We start from the raw sequence: 18,536 nt of genomic DNA, 5'->3' as shown, positions 1-18,536 counted from the left end.
CACAGTCAATTCTAACCCCCACTTCCTCCAGTCAGGGTCCCAAGACCCTGTACCCCTGTAGTCACTGAGGCTGTGTTAGTCAATTAGCCCTTGTGTCCCAGTATCCCTTTTTCTTATGGTCAGTGAACTCCTGCTACCTCTTGTCCCTGCAGTCAGTGAGGTCCGAGTATTGCCTGTCTCTAAAATAAGTGGTTTCAGTCCCAATCATTGGGGCAATTATTGCAGGTCTGATCTGGGCATCGCAAATCTCGGTGGACCATCTCATTGAAGTGATGGCACAATTGATCTCCCGTTGTCGGTTGGAATCGCAAGATGCTCTCTCAATAGGACCAGTCATTGTGTGATGTTACATTATCACTTTTCAAGGTTTATTTGACATATTGGTGCAATTTGGAGCTGTTCTTCCATGCCTATCATCCAGCTGGAAACAAAGAATATATCTCTGTGCCTTCTCCTGTTAATATGCTTCGGCTGGTGGGTGGGGGGGGGGGGCGGTGGTGGGGAGGAGAAACTGCTGTATGCTTCCTTGCACCAGTGACCTCCTTGTGTTAAGGAATGTTATCTTGCACAGAAATTAGTGCTTGGTGGTTTCTAAGCCTGGCCTTTGGCCAGTGTATGGTCGCTAGGGTGCAAGCGCATTTGAGCCTTGTGATGTGAATATTAAGAAAGCCAAATACATTTCCTTCAAACAGCTCTGTGCTGCTTTAACACAGGGTAGCTAATATGAGCTTAAAAGTATCAAATAGAAGTTTGCTTGAAACATGGATTGCCCTGTGCAGTTGCCAAGACTTCAATTACAATTTTGTTTATGTTTGGCACTTGGCACTTAGAACAGGTTATGCTGACAATTGGAGTTCAGCCTAGATTTTAGAGTGATACCTGTTACTCCATGGGTCAAAATACAAGGGTAAATGAACAGATCAGCATTGTATTCTGACAGTAAAGTGGTGATTAAGTTCAAGCTTTCCTGATATTAGATAAAGTTGGTAGGGTATCAAAGAGAGGAAAAACTGCCACTGGTTGTGGAATGTGAGATGAAGAGGAATCATCTAAAACTTAGATCCTTGCTTTTCAGGAGTGAAGACACAAGACATTGAAGATCTCTTGTATCTTCAGTCTTGCAGATGCTAGACACTGGGGATGACAGAAGAATCTACTTGAGGAACTCAGCAGGTTGAGCTATTTCAGTTGGGGAAGGCGTGTGGGGAAGGACATTTAGGATTGAAACCGTGCATCAGGATTAAGAATGGGGTGGAAAGTTGGTAGGAGAGTGAAATAGGAGGACAAGGACTAGCTGTTCACTGGAGGGCGAGGTTGAGAGCATAAGTCTGAGAAACAGAAAATGTGAGAGAGGGCTCCATGTGTCACAGTAGGAATGAAGCTGTTTTCTGACAAGGAAGACATTTCAGATGTTTTGGAATGAAAGGCATAATCTTGTGAGAAGATGGAGCAGAGATGGAGAAACTGGGAGAAAGAAATGGTATCCTTACAAGAGAGGTCGTGGATAGGCTCCACATCATCATATTTGTTATGAACTTTGTCTTTCCCATTATTTATATAACCCTTATCTCCTATCTTTCTCTTTCTCTTCTTCCAATCCACCCTCAGTCCTATATTTGTGGTCGTTCCCTCACCCTGGCCCATAACCTGTCACCAATTTTCATCCCTTTCCCACTCATGGTTCCATCCATCTGCACATTCCACTTGCTGAATCTTCCCTACCAACCCCCCTATCCCAAGTTCCATCTGTTCTACATCTCACCCTCAATGGCCTCCATTATCACCATCCTTACTCAGTAGATTCCTATAGACTATGGGTCACTACTCATCCCTCTGTCTCCACCTCCACTCACCTGGCTCCATCAACCTTCTATCCCCTGGTCTGCTCCCACCTGTCACCAACCTGCCTATGTCTCCCAACTCCATCCTTCCCTCTTCACTACGTGGCCCCATTGCTTGTTATACCACCCTTCTTCAGTCCACCTATCATCTGGCTCCTGACTCACCTCTCTATACCATCTATCCTCTCTCTCCATTCCACTCTAATATAGGGTCTTGACCAGTAAAGCCAAGACTTCCTTCCGCCCCACAAATTCCACTTGACTTGTTGAGTTCCTCCAGCAGTTTAATTTTTTTTTAAATTTAAATTTTAATGAATCAGCGCAGTAAAAGGACCTTCTGGCCCATGAAACCCCCGCTGTCCAATTACACCCAATTAACCTACCAACCCAGTACATTTAGAGGGTGGGAGGAAACTGGAACGCCTGGAGAAAACTGTCGCAGGTCTCGGGGAGAATGTACAATCTCCTAACAGACAGCGCTGGGTTTGAACCAGGGTCACTAGAGTTGTAATAGTGCTACTCTATTACGCTAACCATGTTGCCATTGTTTTGTGTTTTGTATTTAGGAGTGAAGTGAGAAAGTAGGTTGAGGGGCAGAGAAATAGTGGAAATCCTTAACTCTCACAAAGTATAATGAGTGCTCAGACAATGGTTAATTTAAATATGAGATTAATACATTCTTGCTAATTAAATCTATTGGGAGTTAATGGCAAATTGATGGGATTTGGTTACAGCTCAGCCTTGATCTTGCTGAATGATAAGGCAGGGGGTAAGGAGATAATTGGCCTTTTGATGCCTCCATCAGCCAGCTCCCCACCATGACTACCAGCCCCCCCACATCTCCATCGGGCACACAAAACTCAAAACGGTCAAGCAGTTTACCTATCTCGGCTGCACCATTTCATCGGATGCAAGGATCGACAACGAGATAGACAACAGACTCGCCAAGGCAAATAGTGCCTTTGGAAGACTACACAAAAGAGTCTGGAAAAACAACCAGTTGAAAAGCCTCACAAAGATAAGCGTATACAGAGCCGTTGTCATACCCACACTCCTGTTCGGCTCCGAATCATGGGTCCTCTACCGGCATCACCTACGGCTCCTAGAATGCTTCCACCAGCGTTATCTCCGCTCCATCATCAACATTCATTGGAGCGCCTTCATCCCTAACGTCGAAGTACTCAAGATGGCAGAGGCCGACAGCATCGAGTCCACGCTGCTGAAGATCCAGCTGCGCTGGGTGGGTCACGTCTCCAGAATGGAGGACCATCGCCTTCCCAAGATCATGTTATATGGCGAGCTCTCCACTGGCCACCGTGACAGAGGTGCACCAAAGAAGAGGTACAAGGACTGCCTAAAGAAATCTCTTGGTGCTTGCCACATTGACCACCGCCAGTGGGGTGATATCGCCTCAAACCGTGCATCTTGGCGCCTCACAGTTCGGCGGGCGGCAACCTCCTTTGAAGAAGACCACAGAGCCCACCTCACTGACAAAAGACAAAGGAGGAAAAACCCAACACCCAACCCCAACCAGCCAATTTTCCCCTGCAACCGCTGCAACCGTGTCTGCCTGTCCCGCATCGGACTTGTCAGCCACAAACAAGCCTGCAGCTGACGTGGACATTTACCCCCTCCATAAATCTTCGTCCGCGAAGCCAAGCCAAAGATATAAGGTAAACTGTTGCTGCTGCTTTCTGATGGCATCAGCCCACTCCTCGCTCCTGAGGCTAGATGTCGAAGCATTTCCTCAGCTCCCCCTCCTCCCAACTCTGCTGCCATTGGAGCCAAGCCTCCGTCAATCAGTGTTTGTACCTTAGCTGCAAGTCTTCTTGTAATCTGCTGCCATGGCCGTGCCATCTCTCCCTTCTTCCCAGTTCCGGCCTGATGTTCCTTTCAGTTTTTTTTATTATCCCCAAGGGAGAACCTGTCACTGTATGAATGGTGCCTCAGAAGTGTGGTTGTGCACAATGGTAGCATCTGTATCTGCTTCCAAAGCTAAAGAAACACTTACAAGTCCCTGATGCAGGGTTTCAACTTGAAACATTGATCATCCCTTTGTGTCCACAGGTGCTGCTTGGACTGTTGAGTTCCTCTAAAAATTAGCCTCTAATATTTGCTCCAGACGGCAGCGTCTGTAGTCTCTTGCATCTCCAAAACAGATATTTCCTTCGACAAATCCTCAAGGGCAAATTTCAAAGTTGTAAATATACAGTGAGAGCAGATGCTGTGGACTTAGAATAAAAATAAAATCCAAAAGAAAGGTATAAAATAATGCAAGTTTGGTGTTTTAATGGACCTGCAGTCATGGCACCATCAGAGAAGAGATTGATCCTATAAAACCAATGGACCTTACTCTCCTTTGCCAAGCCCTTCAGAGAACAGATGTCTTTAGAAATGGTTTACAGTTTAGAAGGTTGCATGCTTTCTCATGATTCTGATTTTTTTTCCTTGTCTCTCCATGCACGAGCTATGATTAACTTTGCATAATACAATAAAACCCCTGTTATCCGGAATCCAAGCAAAAACAAAATATTGTGGAAAATAAGCAGATAAAAAATCTGGCATATAAAATTGGCATGCCTCGCCGTTATTTCACCACTCATGCACCAAACAAACTCAAGCAACCAGAAAATTCACTTATCTGGCATCTACTAATCCCCATTGGTGCTAGATACCAGATGTTTTAATGTACCGAGCCCAGATTCCTGCCTGGGAAATGTGGCTATTTTACTCAGATTTACAGGCTGTAACAGGTAGTGCAGAGGGCTGTGTGGTTTCTTATCATTTTTCCCATCGTTGAGCTATAGGTATAATTCTGGATAATATTTATCATCTTGTCCAGGTTTCTGTTTGACAATTACTGCTGCCAATTTTATTCAGAATGTTACAGGCTGTAAAATCCCTTAATAAAATGTTAATTAAAGATAAAAATTCCAGTAGGGTAAAGTCTTTTAAGATGCTTGTTAACTGAGTCAGCTGTTGTTAGTAGACAATATAAGCTTTGTCAGGGAAAACAGTATTCTACACAAAAGCAGCGAAAACAGACTCGATGTTTAATGTGAAGTAGACATTGAGAGAAGCTCATTAGTGCCAGAAATAATCGTCAATTTGATTTATTATTTGTGTGGCCCTTTTATAAAATGAAAAATGCTTAAAAAATCAATCATGGCAGTTCATTTTTTTCTAATTAGGTTCTGTCCTATCGGCCTTCCCTGAGATTCTTGCTGCCAGTGAGTCAACAGGCCATTGCTGTCCCAACAGGGCTGCCAAACACCAAGATATGATCCATGAGGGTGGAAACAAGATGTTGCCATTCCTCCCTCAGCTAGTTCCCCAGAAATTTGATTGGGGAGACTCTTGAGATTGGACAACGTGCCACTGACTAGAATCTAGTTTGGTTCCCTAACTTTTTCGGGCTGCCGCCCCCTTGACTCCCAGGCTACATCCCTAGCGCTCCACACCCACCCCCCTCCACCACACACACACACATACAAGGAACACACCTCTTTCTTGATGTACTGCAAATATAAAACCACAATTAATCTAACACTGTAAACAAGCATATGTATTTCACAAGTAAAACATTAGTAAACTAATTTACTTAAAGTGGTCGCCGCCCTCCCTCCCTGGGCAGTCACTGCCACAGGCAGGCTCTGTCTCGGGTGGTCGGTCACTCTCCTGAGTGGTCACCGACCTGAGTGGTCGTCTTCCTAGGCATTCACCATCACAGGCAGTCACCATCCTGGGCGGTCGGTCGCCACCCCGAGTGGATGCTGCCCCAAGTGGATGCTGCCCTGAGTGGTCACAGCCCCGAGGAGTCCCCGTCCTGGGCAGTCACCATCCTGGGTGGTCATTCGCCATCCTGGATGGATGATCGCCTTCCCAGGCAGTCATTTGCTGCCCAGAGTGGTCCTGTCCCAAGTGGTCCCATCCCATCAAGTCACTGTCCCAGGCAGTCACCATCATGGGCGGTTGGTCGCTGCCCTGAGTGGTCACCACCCCTAGTGGTCATCACCCTGAGCAGTCCCATCCTGAGCTGTCCTGTCCCAGGCAGTCACTGTCCTGGGTGGTCTGTCACCATTCCGAGTGGTTGCTTCCCTAAATGATCACTATCCTGGGTGGTCTCATCCCTGCCAGTCACCGTCACAGGCAGTCATCATCTTGGGTAATTGGTCGCCATCCTGAGTTGTCCCATCTTGGCCAGTCAACATCCCAGGGAGTTATCATCCCGGGCGGTTACCCCTACCTCTTCCTCCACCTGATGGATAGCGCATGATGAGTGTTGCGGGCTGAGTTTGCCGGAAATGTTTGGACTGCCTCCTTTTTTTTCTCACCACCCCTTTGGATGTTTCCACTGCCCTCTTTTGGAATGACTGGACTAGATAAATGACAGTACTTCAAATGTCATTCACAAATGGAATGTGGGATTTGTTGGCAATGCCCATTTATAGTGGCTGGACCCAGTTGCCCTTCCGAAGGCGGTGGTGACACCTTCTAGGGTAAAGGGACTCCCACTTCTGGTTTGGCAGAACAATTGTCCATGAGATGAGACCTCAGGACGTGACATTCCATCGTGGGTGCCATAGACACCAGTCTAGGTCAGGATAGCAGATGGATGGGGAATCCTTGGAATTCTCTCGCCCAGAAGAATATGGAGGCCTGATCGTTGGAGGCATTGAAGGAAGATGTAGATAATTTTTTTGTTGAAAGACTGTGGAATTGAGGGCTATGGGGAAACTGGCATTGAAGAGCAGTTCAGACCCGGGGGAGATGAACCTTTGATCATGTTGAATATCAGAGTAGATATGAGGTGGCAGGTGGCCTATTTCTGTTTCTATTTTCAGATGGAGCTTACAGATGTTTTGTTCCTGCCTTGATAGAAACCAGGACAGAGAAATCATGCACTTTTATAGGTTTGGAGTAAATAGGCAGCTGAAAAAAACATTAGCATTGGTAAAGATTAGTATTGGAGAAATGAATGGCATTGAAAAGCCATGAATCCCCAGTGATCTGTATTGTAATACTCACATGTGCGTGAGAAACTCTGCAGGATTCGCAGCATCTGTAGGAAGTAAAAGGCGGTTCTTGTTGGCCCTGCATTGAGAGTGCCAAAAAACAGGCCTGAATGAAAAGGACCTGACTTAAAAAGGTGAGGGAAGGGGGAAGAGAAGGTGGGGGGGGGGGGGGGGGTGGTGGCAGGCTAACAGATGATAGGTGAATATGTGGGAGGATGGATAAGAAAGAAGATGAGGTGATGAGGAAAAAGACAGAGGGCTAAGAAAGAGACCGTCTGATAGGAGAAGGAAGGGAAGGGGATGGAGAGCTAGAGGGCTAGTGAAATGGAGACAGAGGAAGACCGGAGTGGGGGTGGGGGGGGGGGTAGGAAGGAAAGGGAAAGATGTGTGCGGTTGTGGTAGGATTGTATTAGAGGTGGTAGAAATTGCAGTATGTTGGATGTGGAGGCTGGTGAGGTGGTAGGTGAGGGAAAAAGGAACTCTGTCCTTGTTGCATCTCAGAGTAGAGAGGCCAAGGCAGATGTGCAGGAAACAGAGGAGATCCAGATGAGGGATGAGGGCTGTAGTACACTGCTACACGATAGTGTACTTTTGCAGCAGCCAGTCTTTTTCCAGCTCATCCAAATGATGGTTTTTTCCAAATGTCCCCAATCTTTGTTCATTTTTTGCATGAAATGATATTTTATGTGAACATTTCTATTCTAATTCCCAGGACTAACTCCTCTTTTTTGTCGTGTTCTTTTTATTACAGTGGCCACCACCTCACCAGAACGGGTAGGTTACAGTCCTCTAATCATTACTGCAGAATTAGAGATTGTTCCATATAAATGCTTTGCTTCTATAACTGAATGCTTAGTATACGTCCCAGTGTGAAGATTGTTTTGTGCTTGCTCAAGGAAGGATGGCGGTGATGACTTCGATGCTTTCAATGCCAAAGTGTGTATGGGCAGACATGGTTTACAATCTCCAGACTGATTATGGGAGGCCCAGTGTACGAACGTGTGGGAATTGCAGAAGGAAGCTAATTCTCCACCTGCCTTGCCGGTTCAATTTGTGTAGGTTGAAATGGACTTCTGGATTTTACAGAAATTTGTTTGTCTTGAACAATTGGGAACCAAATAATAAACTTCCTTTTCAAGGCCACGTTGAACCAATCAGAAAACTGGATTATGAAACCGTTGGTACATACAGTGAATGTTGCCTTGTTTAGGTGTCAGCTCCATGCTCTCCAAATGTTAATCTGTATCCTGATGGCATCAAATAGAAACATTAGCTATCTTTAATTCACACAACAAATTAACATGAGTTAATTCATGGAACATGTAACCGTGCCGTACAGGAATGGCCCCTTCAGCCACTGAGCATGTTAAACAAGAAAGTCTGCAGATGCCGGGGTTGAGTGCAGAGCTGGAGAAACTCAGCAGGTCAAGAAGCATCCATAACAAGTAAAGGGTAACGCACATTTCGAGCCTGAGCCCTTCGTCGGGGCATGAGCTAAAGCAGGCAGGCTGCTAAATAGAAAGAGGGGAGGGGGGGAAGGGAATGAGCACAGGCCGACAGGTAAGAGGTCATAGGTGGATACAGGTGGGAGGGTAGAAGTGAGTGAAACTCGAAAGTGATGGGAGAGAGGGTAGGAAAGGGAAGGGGGCTGGGGAGCTGGAGGAAAGGAGACTGAGGAATAGGGAAAGAGGAGACTCAAGGGAAGGGTTCAATGGAAATTGAAGGTTGATGATCATGTCATCTAGTCAGGGACTTCCCAGATGTTCCTCCAATTGCAGGTGGATGCCTAAATTTAACTGAAATTCTGTTGTTTGCACATAGTCCATTTCCGTCTGTTCCCTGCAGGTTGTGCGGGCTGAACTTATAAACCTGGTTTGCAAAGTGAAAATATCCAAACCAACTGCATTGACAAATCTTGTTGGTGAATGTAGTGTTCATTGTAATTTTATCTGCTTATGTAATAGTCACATTCCATTTTGCTTTGCTTTGAGCATCAGATTCAGAGACCAGAACGTGTGCAGACGAGCCCCTCCTGAATGCCTGGTGTTCTCTTGGCCCCATCCTCCTGAATCCGTGTTGCTGCCTTTCTCCATTCACAATGTCCAAAAAAAATCAATGGCAAAATATCTGGAAGGATAAAGTTTAAGAAAAAGGAGAAGGAAAGGATAGAGTGAAGTGTGGGGAGGGATATGAATGAAGAGAGGCAGATGGAATGAAGAAGAGAATCAGAAGAAAATGAAGACAATGGTGAAGAGCCATCGAAGGAAGAGAGAAGGATGAAATAGTGAAGAGATTAATTCAATTGCTCAGTAACAGACCCTTCTGGCCCATGAGCCCTTGCCACACAAATGCACGATTTGACCTACAAACCCGCACATTTTTGGAGGGGGGGGGAGGAAACCAGAGCATCCAGAGGAAACCCACATGGACATGGGGAGAACGATGAATTCCTTACAGACAGTGCCAGATTCGAACCCTGGTCGGGTGGCACTGTAATAGCGTTGTGCTAACCGCTAACCATGCTGCTCTCAATGATAACTGTGCCATCGTTGGAGGCTCGTTGTCATCATATCGCGAACGACAAAGGGAAAGAGAACAGGAATGGAGAGAAAGAAGAAAAGCAGGATGGGGTTAGGTAAAATAGAAATGGAAGAGATGTGTGACAGAAGCAATATTAAAAAAAAGGATGAACTAAAGGACAGAGAGTGAGGGATGGGCAATCTGAGCCATAAAATGCTGGAGGAACTCAGCAGTTCAATCAACATGAGTCAAGTGAAAAGTAGATAAAATGCTTTAGGTTCACAATCTTTCCTGCCGATCTAACGCTAATAGATAAGGACAGTGAAAAATGAAGGAATGGAACACCACATTCAAACAATTCCCTTAATGGGTCCAATTGTGCAAAACTTGTAAACCTTTAAAATAATAGTTAAAAAATTTTTTTGTTTGCATTTAGGAACTTGAAAAGGAGAAGCAAATTGCAGAATCAAGTCTCCCCCAGCTATCTCCCAGTATTAGTACGATACAGATCGACTCTGACTTCCCTGGTATGTTCTCTTTTTATCACAACCACCTAACACCATAGACTGATGTTTCTTTTCTCTGTGTAGCAACAGGGTTTATAACAGTGGGTCTATTTCTGGTTTGTTGAATGCCTGTTGGTATATTTCAGTCAAACATTGACTTTCCATTGGCTGGGCTTTGGAAACAACCTCCTCCTGAACCTTAACAAGGCCAAATGAGCATTCCTGAAGACTTTCCTTCCCCTCCATGATGCTAACTCTTTTCTCCTCCATCATTTCCTTGTGGAGAACTGCCCAAGAGCAGGCTGTTATGCAATTTGGTTGCACGAAATAGCAAAGGCTCTTGTTGTTGATCATTCACAGGCAACCTGCAAAGGTTGGGTGACCCTCTTCCTCAGTTAGGCATCAGAGTGAATTAAGACTGGGATATAAAGTCATTGCCCTTTGTGGCTCTAGCCACTTTGCAGAAACAATCAACACTTTATGCTTTAAAAAAAAATCTGCACTATTTGTTCCTGATGTTTATACTTTTCTGCCTTTCACAGAAGTGGTGGAGAAAACCTCTCCCCCAAGCCCTGTCCACATTGCTCCTGAGGTCTCTGCATCCAGCTTGACTCATTTCATTGCATCGACTCAAGTTGCAGGTACAGTAAACACAGCAGGAGTTTCCCTCCCATTGCTTCTCCCAATTGGGCACACATTGGGAAAATTCAGGACAATCCAATGCTTTGGTGGATCTTCTGCTATGGTAACACCATCAGAGGTAGGGGACTCAGGTGATGTCCTTTGCTTTGGAACTACATGCAGATAGTAAAGAAAATTCCTCTCTGGGAATTCTGGCAGGGGCCAGTTTTTCCATGGATCGTGAGTTGTTAATGGATATAAACACTTATTTTCTCTCAGGTAAAGCAATTGTCTGAAGCAGCAGGCTGGTTAATGGTGTAGCACATTTAAAATTGTGAAGGATTATTATGTTGAAGAAGCTGAACTTTTTGAGTAAACACCATTTTTCCTCAGTTGATTCCACTGTATTCAACATTTAGGCTCTTCCTCAAAAAACGAATCTAATCCTTTCCAGATTCTCTTTATACTATGTGGAGAAAGCAAGTTAGACGGCTTGCAGAAGAACCCTTTTCACTCTGCGAGGTACAATGTGACAAATAAACTAAAACTTCACAAATGTACCCAGTAACCTATTTAATAAAGTTATGATCCATTGAAGGTCAAAGTCAATCTACCCTCCGGCCATCTCCCTTCCAAATTCCTCATCTTAATTTACTAACATTGAGTTGAATTTCCCCAAATCTGACCTGTTTACCAAAGGGAACAATGTACTTGATTGTTTCAATGGCAGGATACAGTTTCAGAATGAACAAACTCGTATTGCAAGTTAATTGAAGCCTTTATTTCTCATGTACGTGACCACTGTGTTTCTTGAGAAATCGCTCTCCAGTCCACTTCAGGGCTGTAACGAATCACTAGAGGTTTTGTTTATTGGGCCATGGTTCCACTGTTGGAGTGCATTGAGAAAATAAATCATTTTATCTGATTGGAAAATGTTCAGCTTTAAGTAACTTGTATCTGGCTATAAGGAGCTATAACTACAGACAGTGTCTTGAATAATTTGATTGTGAGTCTAGGACACTTAGAAAGAATGAGGATCCTTAAAGTTCTGAACTTCAGTCAAAAATGGCAACAGTAGAAGTTATACCTTTTAAGGGGAGTTATCATTCCTCTGTTTCTAGAGCTAAGCATAATTGCCGGCCACATTCCTCCTCATGCATTTGCCTCCAAGGAGGTTTGTGGGAATACGTTTGTTTGGAGACTGATAACTGGTGTGACCGACCATAGACTTCCTTCATCACCACCTTTACTCCAAGTGGTCAGGAAATAAACACAAACATATTGTCAGAGGTAATTTCTGGATCGGATTTCTCATAAATGTTCATGTAATTGTAAGTTATCAGGATTTTTTAAAAAATGGCTGAGTCCACTGAACGAGCCCTTAACGTTTTCAATCTTTTGTGAAAGCCTGTGGTGTATCCTGCTTCATGGTGTTAATAGTTTAAAAATAAATAAAGTATTTGGGTCAAACCAGCATTTCAGATTCCATCATTGTTTCTCTACAGTTAAAAAGGTGAAGAATGTTTAAAGTAAGCTTGGCTCTATTAATAGGAAACAGGATTACTAAAGTAATCAAATTAGTTTGGTGTATTTGGTTTCCTATTAAACATCCACAGCAACGTTTATTTAAAGATTCTATCAAGTTTTACAAAGGTGCCTTCTGTATTTAGGTGTGTTGCTGTGTTTGCAAATGACTTGGGCGGCGTGATTGGTTCCGTGGTTAGTGCAACACTGTTACAGCACCAGGAATCGGGACTGGGGTTTGAATCCCTCGCTGTCTGTAAGGAGCTTGTGTGTTCTTCCCGTGTCTGCGTGGGTTTTCCCTGGGGGGGGGCTCCGGTTTCCTCCCCCACTTCAAAAACACACATGGGGGGGCAATGTTTGAAGGTCAATTGGGATAATTGGGCGGCACAGGCTCATGGGCCAAAAGGACCTGTTGCTGTGCTGTATGTCTAAATTTAAAATGTAAAATTTAAATTGTCTAGTAAAGTTAAATCTCCAGACAGCTGTGACGAGAATGTTGTAAGAATGGAATTATTGTTGGATGGTAATGCTGAAGTGGAACTTTCTTCAGTTTGCAGATACATTTGAGAAGGGTTGAATCTGACTCTGTTTGATGGAGAGTGCCTGCTATTAAATGCACATATGTTAACTTAAGAAGCCACTTTCAAAATTAAACTATCTAGTGGTGATTTTAACATCTTCCTGTTGCATCTCCCTTCCCATTGACACTTTGAGAGTTCAGTACGTTCCGTTTCTCTATGAATTGCAGCATGCAATCACTGTTCTCTCATATTTTTGATACGTCATCTCAGCGCAGAGGCTGCCGGAATGTCAGTCTGCCTCTGTAGCTTTCAGAAGTGGTCTGCAGGTTGAACCACTGTGAAAATGTACACATTCTTTTATGAATGAAGTGCCTTTGTCTCAGTGCTTATCTTATCAGTATCCTCCAGGGTCTTCGAATGGGTTACTGAGTGCGATGGTCTTGCTCAAGAAGTAGTACTTATAGGGTTGGGGTGGAAGGCGCAAGGACGTTTTCTTTCCATTCTATGCTGCTGGCAACTCCCTGAATGTGCCAGTTCTCCATCTAGAGTTTGGGTGCTTGCAGCAAATTATCTTATAAAAGCCCTGGGCAACCTCTTCGTCTGCCTGATCTTCAATCTTCCGGCGGTGGGGTTTCTCCGCAAGCCCAGCTGCATTGTCTTGGTCATCAACTCCAGTTGCCTGCTGCTCCAGTGGATGCCACCATGTTGCCGCACACCAGCAAATAATTGTGAATGGGCTTAGGTCAACGGAAAACAAAGTATCACAAAGTGCATATGGATTCCTTGCTCAGAAGAGTCAGGTACCCGTGCAGCTGAGTGGGCTGCTGGCGACTGAGGTCAAGGGACTCACACTAGGCTGCAGGCGGTTGGAAACTGGCTCAATGGGGCGGAAGGGGTACCAGGTATCGGAACCAAGATTTGAGAGGGAGACGAGGGTGCTGGAGGCTTCATGATCGTGTCAGAGGTTTGGATCTGTAGCTCAGGATACCGATGGTTTGGACTGAAGATTGTACGGCCGTCTGAGCCCAGGACCACTGGAGGCAAGTCCAAGGACCCTCAACGACTCTGGGTGGGTTCTCTGCTGGTTCTTTTTCTCTGACTGTTGTGGTGAACCTGCTGTACTCCTGATTACCTGGTTCTTCCCCGTCCTGTGACTCTACCTGTGCCCCACCCCCCCACCCCCATTTTGACCTTGTATAAAGCCTCTAACACCTTGACCCTGCCCCAGAAAGCCCAGGTCACGGCACAGGATGAGGTCCCTGCCCATTGTGAATCAAAGCCTGCAGATCAGTGACTCTGTCTCAGCCCCTCGAGTTCTTTACTGCGCCCCAACTGTAAGTGGCCCTGGGCGTTTCTGCTGATGGTGAATCTTTGTCTGCCTTATGGTAGATGAAAGGACATTTTGGGTAATAGTACTTTATCTATTTTATTGCATGACAAGAATGATGCTGGGTGGCATAGCTAGTGTAGTGTTGAGTGCAGCACTATTCTAGCTTCAGAAACCCGGGTTTGAATCTGGCACTGACTGTAAGGAGTTTGTATGTTCTCACAGAATCTGCGAGGGTTTCCTTTGGATACTCTAGTTTCTCTCCACCATTCAAAATGCATTGGGGTTATAGATGAATTGGAGTATTTGGGCCGGAAAGGGCTGTTACGGTGCTGTACGCCTCAATTTAAAGAGAAAATAGTTTAGTCCCGAAGAAGGGTCTTTGTCCTGCAATGTTAACTGTTTCACTCTCTACAGATGCTGCCCGATCTCCTGCATTTTTTCCAGTGATTTTGTTTTTTTTTAGTTATGGTAAAATTCTAAAAGACATTGGTGAGGCCAAATTTGGAGTATTGTGTGCCATTTTGGTCACCTAATGACAAGCAAGATATCAATAAGATTGAAAGAGTGTGGAGAAGATTTACTGGGATGTTGCCTTGACTTCAGCAACTGAGCTTCAAGAAAAAGGTTAAACAGGTTAGGACACTATTCTCTGGAGCGTAGGAGAATGAGGGGAGATTTGATGGAGGTATTTAAAACTATGAGAGGTATAGACAAAGTAAATATAGGTGGGCTTTTTCCACTTGAGGGTAAGGTGAGCTATAAACCAGAGGATATGGGTTAAAGGTGAAAGTTTTAGAGGGAAAATTAGGGGAAACTTCTTCACACAGAGAGTGGTGGAATGAGCTGTCAGCTGAAGTGGTGAAAGCAGGGTCAATTTTAATTTTAAAGAAGAATTTTGACAGGTATATGGATTGAAGTGGTATGGAAGGCAATGGTTGGACTGCAGGTTAATGGGACTAGGAAGGATAATAGTTCAACACAGACTAGAAGTACCACAGGGCCTGTTTCTATGCTGTATTGTTCTATGGTTCTGTTGTTCTACAGGAGCAGATGGGATTGATTTTTAAGCTACTTGTACTCAATTCCCTTCATAGTGGTTCTTTGCAGCACTGGAAAGAAGCCCCATTGTCAGAGTAGACTTTGTTGTACAATTTATTGCAGTGAGAGTAGTCATTTCAAATGAAATTTGCAACCAATTTAGCCAGCTCCGACTGCGTTTTGGCCCTGGATCTCTTGAATGTTTTATCAGGAGTAATGTGATGCATCAACTGTAAATAAAGGGCGGCACAGTTCGCCTGGTGGTAATCTCAACGCTATTACTGCATCAGTGACCCGGGTTTGAATCCAGCACTGTCTTTCAGGAGTTTGTACATTTTCCCATGTTTGGGTTTCCTCTGGATGCTCTATTTTCCTCCCACCTCCAAAGTGTACATGGGTTGTAGGTTAATTTGGGTGCAATTGGGTGGGTGGCAGGGGTTTAAATGGCCGAAATCAGCTTCTACCATCTTGGAAATAATATTTATTAAAGTTTTTAACTGGTTCAATAATGAAAGTACTCAACTCCCAACAACATTTTTCTAGTCAGCGAGGCAGCATCTGTGGGGACAGAAGCAGAGTTTATATTCCATGCAATGACTCTCCTCATTAAGCTGAAACATTTCCATTCCTTGCTCTGTGAATCCTGATTATTTTTAGAATTTTCAGATTCCCTGTGGTGCTTTACATTTGTGTGTTTTTGGCGGAGGTGGGGGGGAGAAATTGAAAGCGAAGTTAAATTTTAGACTCTCCTACATCTTTTGTTTAAGCTACAGTTGTCTTCCTTCCACCCACCCCCCCCCCCCCCCACCACCCACCACACACACACACTCCCACCCAACTTCCTCACATAACAAGTGCGAGCCAAAGTCCTTGCTTTGTAGAAGAACTGCTGATGTACCAGAGAGTCAGGAGCCATGAACCTGGATGACTATTTTCTTACGTGCCTTTGTCTTCATTACAGGAACCAAAGTGTAGGGTAGTATAAGTGTGGGAAGTAGGTCGAATCATTTCTGTCCCGCCTAAGTCTTGGGAGAAATGCTTAGATTATTAGCTGGAATCAAGTGGAAATATATTTAACCAATTCAGCTGAGGAACAGCAGCTCTCAGCAGTGCAGGCTATTTTACACCCTTTGAACCCTCATGGATACCCCTTCTCAACACAAGTAGGACTTCAAAGAGCAATTGGGCTATGGCAGGACAGTAAGAACATAAGAAATAGGAGCAGGGTTAGGCTATCCGGCCCTTCAAACCTGCTCCACCATTCAATGAGATTATGGCTGATCTGATGATAAGCTTATCTCCATCTGCCTGCATTTCCCCATATTCCTACCATGTTAAAATCTATCCAATCTTGTTTTAAATATATTTACTAAAGACACCTCCACTACTTCAATGGGTAGTGAATTCCATAGATTTACCACCCTCTGGGAAAAGCAGTTCCTCCTTATCTCCATCCTAAATCTACTACCTGGATCTTGAAGCTGTGTCCCCTCATTCTAGACTCCCCCACCAATGGAATTATTAGAAAGCTCATGAACAAAGTATAAAAAAAAGAGAACTCCGCATGAGAATTCTTGGGATAGACTCTGTTCTTTAAAAGGAGAGGGCTGTGCTATCTCCAGAGTGGCAGGCGTGGGGGTGGTACATATTTTAGCAAGAATGATTGGAGAAATTTTGTTTAAAGAGATTGGGAACCACTGTTTATCACTTGTATATTTATCTAGTTTACAGTCGACTAAAAACATCAGGTGGAGTTTCAGCACCTTGGAAGATTTGAGTACAGCCCTCCCCACCCCACAAGCTAGTAGAACTATAGACCCTAGATCAGTGGTTTCAAACTGCCCCACCAAATTTACATTCCACTTTAAGTAATCCCTATCCCATAAGAGCTCTGAGATTAGTAAGGGATTGCTTAAGGTGGGATGTGAGTGGGAAGGAAAGGTTGAGAACCACTGCTCTTGACCCAATTGTTACTGAAATATTTTGCTTGAGAAAAATTGTCGTTGGCCCATTTCCTTTGGAGCTATGAACCGTGCACATAACGAGTCAATTAGGTACAATTAAAGCAGTGGTTTTCAAACCTTTTTCTTTCCACTCACATTCCACCTTAGGCAATCCCTTACTAATCACAGAGCTCTTATGGCATAGGGATTGCTTAAGGTGGAATGTAAGTTAGGGGGCAGATTAAAAACCATTGCTCTAGATGATCCTGGTGAAAATGCCATCAACCAATTCCATGAGGGTTAACAAACCCCACTGGAAATTTCAGTGGGGCCTCGTCCTCTTTGGGGCTACATCAGAGAAGATGACCAAATGCGAGCTGTTCACCATACAACAAAGGGTCTGGCACTTCAGGATTATCACTCAGCTGTGGATTGAAGTTTCTTTGTGGCAGCTGAGAGCGGTACAATGTCTTGTCCCCGTTGAAAGCAGCTCCTGCCACACAAATAGAGACTATTAAGCCTTGTGTCTGGGGTCTTGAAAGTGTTCATCACTTTGTCCCATGTCCAATGTAATTGCAAAGTCTTGATTGATATTTTTCCTTTCCCCTTTTCAAGTACATTGCAGCAGCTCTTTATACAGCCTAGACTGCAATGATCCAACTCCGAAACTTTACGACCCGATAGCATTCGAGGGTATGCGAGAGCTAGGGGGGCCACCCCTACACCTTTGCATTCAACTGCTGACCTCTTAGTGATAGTAGTGTTGAATGTTTAATTGTCGAAGTGCATGGCATGAATTACAGATTATGGGTTGTTCCGTCTTCTTCGTTGCTTCATCAGTCTTCCACCTTCCACCCATCTAACTCTGTAAAACTGAGTACAGTTCTCCACAGGTATGTTTATTTTAAATTTAAATTTAAAATGTACATAGTTTACTCTTAAATGTATCTGTGCTATATATGATTAATTCTAGTATAACTTCTTAAAATTTTGTAAATTATTGTTGCCATGGCAAAGCCAGGAATATAGGCAAATACAACAGTTGAAATTAAAAGAGATTTCTGCATGATATATTGCGAGCTGGCCATTTTGATTGTGCAATATGGACATCAGAGAATCCCACGCCCACAGTCTGTGACTCTTCTGGTGTACAAACATGAATCTGTCTGAGGTTCCCAATGGATATTGTAAGTAATTGCAAAATTGGCCTCAAATTAACATTAGAGGCAATTAGAGTTCCTATGTATCCAAACATTTCCTGATATATTTTTTAAACCTGAAAGATAATTCCCAGATGTGCATCTCACTCTACAGCCCAAGGTTCTGCCAAGAGAACAAGATGTACAGATATTTTTATTGTACGCAATCATGGAGGGCCGTTCTCAGTGCTACATCTGCATGCCCATGATGGAATGTCTGAAAATATGCAACTGTCTTCTGTCTGATTCTGTTTCTGGGTCTCATGTTGCCATAGACCGATTGATTGGTGTGTCGTTAAGAAATTTTTGATGAATGCGTTGCCTATTCTTTTCGAGACCCAGCCCTGTATTGATGTGCCGTCATTAATCTTGGTAAGTTAAAGCAGGGCAGTAAATAGTAAACCTTGAAGAGTGTTTCCGAACAGAGAGACCTAAACATGTTCTTCTCTGACGGTGGCCCCTTAAGGTTGTGAAGATG

At 44.1% G+C, this 18,536-nt stretch overlaps 1 protein-coding gene across 6 annotated transcripts in view; it reads left to right on the top strand.

Moving 5' to 3' along the window:
- ltbp1 (latent transforming growth factor beta binding protein 1) overlaps positions 1–18,536 on the top strand; it is a 408,702-nt gene that overhangs the window by 217,514 nt on the left and 172,652 nt on the right. For all 6 annotated transcript variants that reach the window (XM_069930946.1, XM_069930944.1, XM_069930947.1 and 3 more), the window contains 3 exons: positions 7,608–7,630; positions 9,813–9,903; positions 10,425–10,523. In XM_069930946.1, coding sequence (XP_069787047.1) covers positions 7,608–7,630; positions 9,813–9,903; positions 10,425–10,523 — 213 coding nt within the window. The remainder of the gene's footprint in view (positions 1–7,607; positions 7,631–9,812; positions 9,904–10,424; positions 10,524–18,536) is intronic.

Source organism: Narcine bancroftii, chromosome 4, assembly GCF_036971445.1.
Source record: "Narcine bancroftii isolate sNarBan1 chromosome 4, sNarBan1.hap1, whole genome shotgun sequence".
Lineage (NCBI taxonomy): Eukaryota > Metazoa > Chordata > Chondrichthyes > Torpediniformes > Narcinidae > Narcine > Narcine bancroftii.
Note: the sequence above shows the minus strand (reverse complement) of the source record. Positions and strands in the feature narration are given on the sequence as shown.